This window comes from Triticum aestivum, chromosome 2A, assembly GCF_018294505.1.
Source record: "Triticum aestivum cultivar Chinese Spring chromosome 2A, IWGSC CS RefSeq v2.1, whole genome shotgun sequence".
Taxonomy (NCBI): Eukaryota; Viridiplantae; Streptophyta; class Magnoliopsida; order Poales; family Poaceae; genus Triticum; species Triticum aestivum.
The window spans coordinates 118,254,472-118,258,979 of NC_057797.1; the positions used below are offsets into that span (position 1 = coordinate 118,254,472).

A 4,508-nucleotide genomic window follows, 5' to 3' on the forward strand; every position below is an offset into this window, starting at 1 on the left:
CACAGCCGAACCATGGCCGTTCTGTACATAGCCTACAAGTTGGAGGACCAGAGATGCATTCTACTCGTTCTGTGGTGAACCTCAGTGTATCTTGATGATCTAGGTATTTTGCCTTCCCATAGTAGTTGTTGTACTTTGTAAATGGATGGTTTTAAAGAATAGCACAAATGCCTGCAAACAATGACCAAACAAAAATTGGCTAACACACGCAATCAAATTATGCAAGTTTGTGTAAACACTTTGTAAATACCAACATTTTCTGAGCATGTAACATTGCGATGCAAAGTGCACACTGAACAGACATTGGCAAGGGTCACTCTGTATCTTCAACAGAAGAACCAACAGTGTATAAAGAATGTAAATATGAGTGAACATGTGATAAGTTCAATTTTCTGTAATACAACCGGATAGCCCATGGGCACAAGGTCTGATTCGTCCTTTCAGTAAATTACACAATGGTACAGGAACACTACATGGGATACACCAACAATGGGTGGTAAATAAAAACTTCTAGCAGGAACACCACAAACCAGATCTAACTTATTGCTGGCAACAAATCAAATTGTCTACTGATAAGTCTGATCTATATTAAGGGTTTGTAATCACAGATATGTAGTCACACTTGAGCAAAACCTGCAAGACATCATAACGAGGATTAAACAGGTATGCTGTGACAGCAATAACCAGATAAATACATTTTTATCGAAGGGAAGAATTGAAAAAGGAAAAAATTGCTTCTTCCAGGCAAAAGAAAACAGTGTGATTAAGGTCAGACTTATGTGGAGTTTATCAGTGTAATAGTTCGATATTCATAATAGCATAAGGCACATTCAGAAGGGATTAATGAAAATTCTGATGAAAGTGAAAAGCGGGAGGGCATTTTGTTTTCTCAAAGTAGTACTCACTTTTAAGTTAAGTTTATCAGTGCAATCAGTAGTAGTCACTCTGAACGAGTACCAACTAATAGCAGATGACTCATTCAGAAGATAGATTTAGAATTTAGTGAAAGCAAGAGGGGAGTTCGTCAAAGTGAGATATTTACATTAACTTGGGTTCAGAAATCTCATGTCAATTTAAACCCTTTGTACAGAATCACATAACAAAGTTTCCACTGATAGGGTTCAAGAACAACGACATGGAAGCAGCAGAACGCCTTCCGGGGTACAGTATCACCATAAAGCTATGTGCTGTTTATTGCATATTTCAAAGCAAATATTACTGCAAAGGCACTAACTACCATAACTTCTGAAAGACCCTCATGGTTCTAGCATTAAATGCAGAGCAACCAAGAAGTCCATAGTACCATCATGACTGTTGGATCATGAATTTGATATATCCTCATTCAAATGTTGCTGGTACTAATATATCCAAATTAAGTGTGACTAAGAATGTTTTTTTAGGTCAACCTGACAGCTAAACAGATCCCCACCCTGGATCTTATTGCTCAATTTCCCAAACAAATAAGATGAATGGCTGTGCCACTTATGAAAATTGCCTAAAAACCAATACGAAAAAGAATGTAATGAAACATAAAAAGGAGAGAAGTTATACCTTGTATGAAATCATTCCATTTATCACCTTTGTGGTCCTTTATACTGTTCTATGTAGCCTGATATATAATAACATAATGTTATATAAAAATATACAAGTGTCGTGACATACTCGTGACAGGGGGAACTATTTAGCTTTTAGCATAGAAACAAACATAATATTTAGCGTTGAAATGCTACAAACGAAAGATAAAACAAGTACAATTAAACAATTACCTTGGCATATGGGGCAAAAATGGCTTTGACATCTTCAAACACCTCAGGAATTGGTTTTGCAGCATCGATCTGATCATACGCAAGTTGGGCAGTAAGTTTGAAAGTGGACAGATTCCGAAAAGGGTAGTAAAGTGCATGAAAAAAAACCCAGTCCTCATGCATGCAAGACTGTTATCCCAGTATATTGTTCCTTCGGGGTTCAGACTAACGTGTTCCCTAAATGTTCAATTTTATAACCCCCATGCATGCATGTGGAGATGCATTCCTTTGAGGTTCCCTCATTAGTCATTGTGGGAGTGCAGCAATACCTTCTTAACCTTGTCCTTCGCGTCATAGTACTCAATCACAGGCAAACTGGATTCAACAAAAACTTTGAATCTCTTCCTGATAGTCTCGATGTTGTCATCAACTCTACCCTGCAAAACAATACGAATTGTTGGAAACACGAAAATGGTGGTTTTGATAAGGATACATAGGCCAAACATGAGCACATATGTGAAGAATGAAACCTCATTGCGTCCCAAAAGACGTCTTTCCATCTCTTCCTCAGAACAATTGAAGAATAGCACAAATGCAGGCGAAATTTTTGTCTGAGAAAATGTGAAGCAATCAGCAATCTTGCAAAGTCATTTATACGTACATTATGATGGAAGACAAGAAGAAGCTGAACTATTATGTGAGTTAGTAGTGAAAAGTGAAAGAACATCAATTTTGAAGTGCAAGGAGTAGACGAGCTTACAACATTCTCGAACGCAGCACGATTCTCTTCATTCCTTGGAAACCCGTCAATGAGGAACTTATCATTCTCATTCTTTATCATGGCTTGCTGCAAGAGCTTTATAGTCACCTCCGACGGAACAATCTTTCCCTCCTTTATCATGTTCTCAATCATAGTTCTGTAAAATTAAGTGTAAAAATAAACATAGGTGCATGTAAATGTTAAATAATAAATAGATTGACATGACGAATATAATTTTCATAAAAAAATTGCTCTAGAGAAACTTATGAAAGAAACTAACATACCCATTCTCAGAACCAGATTTAATCTCCGCGCGCAAAAGATCTCCAGCACTAAGATGGGTGAATCCAAAGTGTTCAACAATGTTGGAACACTGTGTGCCCTTTCCACTTCCAGGACCACCTGTGTGTAAATTCTTGGGTCAGGTACAGAAGAAAGTTTATTTATTTAGATACATGTAATGCTTGATAATACGCATTTGATGGTCAGATATATTATCAAAGAAAGTTTACCAAGAACAAATACTACTGTGACTTTCTTGTCACCCAACATGTTCTCAGCAACCACCTGCATGAAAAACAAAGTTTCGGCCATAAGACAAACAAAGAATCATGAATAGCAAAATTTCTGTGAGACAAGGGAGTTTCATTTACTGCCTATATGAAGCGTTGCTCAAGGTGCCAGAATTATATTGGCAGTATGCTCAAGAATTCAAGTTCTTTGGACACGAGTCCAACAACAATAATGTTTATCTATTCCAAATTAAACTAAATGGTTAGATAGTACTCCCTCCATTCACAAATATAAGATGTTCTAACTTTTTTCCGAATTGGATTCATTTCAATCCGTATGCAGTCCATATTGAAATATCCAAAACATCTTATATTTATGAACAGAAGTAGATGTAACACGGTGAGATTCAGGGCACAACGCTTGTGTGAAAGAGTTAATAAATTGAAGAATGTCCGCTAATACTGAAAACAGAAGGCATTGCACATCCTCAATGAAGAAGTGCGCCTTTGCAGCAACAAGTGCTTATCTAATATATCCAGGGAATGAGGAATGAAAAGTAATGCCATACACGTACCTCCTTCTCAGTCACAACTGCGGGAGCATCCACAACCGTGCCCATGGCTGAAAATAATTCGAATATTCAGTTTAGAAGTTCTAGTTATGCATCTCAAAATGAAAAGAGAAGAAATACAACATGTAAAACCACCACTCTATATGGTGAAGATGAGGAGTGGCACTAACATTGTTTAAGGGCTGAGGACACTTTGGTTATTTAAACCACTTAGAAAAATCAGGGAGTTTGATTCACTAATTACACATAAACAAACCCTTAAACAGCATTGCACTGATTGAGTAGACTCCCGAATTACTTGTACAGGATCACAATCAGTATTCTCATTTCCAACCAACAAAAATAAGTGCAAGTTTCCGAGCTCATCACCCAAAAATTACCCGTGACCCATGCCTAGCATCAATCAGGAGAGATGCAAAGGCAGGATCACACACTGTTCCAGAAAAGGATATTTCTTCTCCTTCCACCTAACCAAGGGATATTCGCTGTTATGCTTACAAGCATACGGGTCCATTTTAAAATGAGCTAGACAAACAAAAGGATCACAATTACAACCCGATTTAAACTTAGATCTCCCTTGATTTCCCGCCGCTTACAGCTAACATAAACAAAGATCAGAACAAGCAGATCACCCACGTTAATACTATTTCAATTTTTCTCTATTTTGATTCGGACAACATAGATCATCCAGCCCTCTAAACTCCCAGTGCAATGATCCCTAGATCCAGCTGCAGGCGCGCAACCCTAGGACCCCTCCTCGTCAGATCTGCATCCCGGACTGCCGCCGGACCCAACCATTTCGGCCGGGAGACGGGATCCCTTCCCTCAACCCCCGGATCACGCGGACTACACCCCGCCCGATAACCCGCCACGGGACAACATTCGAGACGCACTCCAGGTGATAACAACAACAGGCTAG

General features: G+C 38.6%; 1 protein-coding gene across 1 annotated transcript; it reads right to left on the reverse strand.

Annotated features, from left to right (window-relative positions):
• Positions 1-325: 325 nt before the first annotated feature.
• Positions 326-3,639, reverse strand: LOC123187890 (UMP-CMP kinase 3; the record flags this gene model as incomplete). Its single annotated transcript, XM_044599869.1, is given in 9 exon segments — positions 326-633; positions 1,552-1,609; positions 1,767-1,835; positions 2,075-2,182; positions 2,276-2,356; positions 2,506-2,662; positions 2,790-2,907; positions 3,018-3,072; positions 3,593-3,639. Coding segments are annotated over 8 exon segments (642 nt in total). The 3' UTR covers positions 326-633; positions 1,552-1,600.
• Positions 3,640-4,508: the final 869 nt, after the last annotated feature.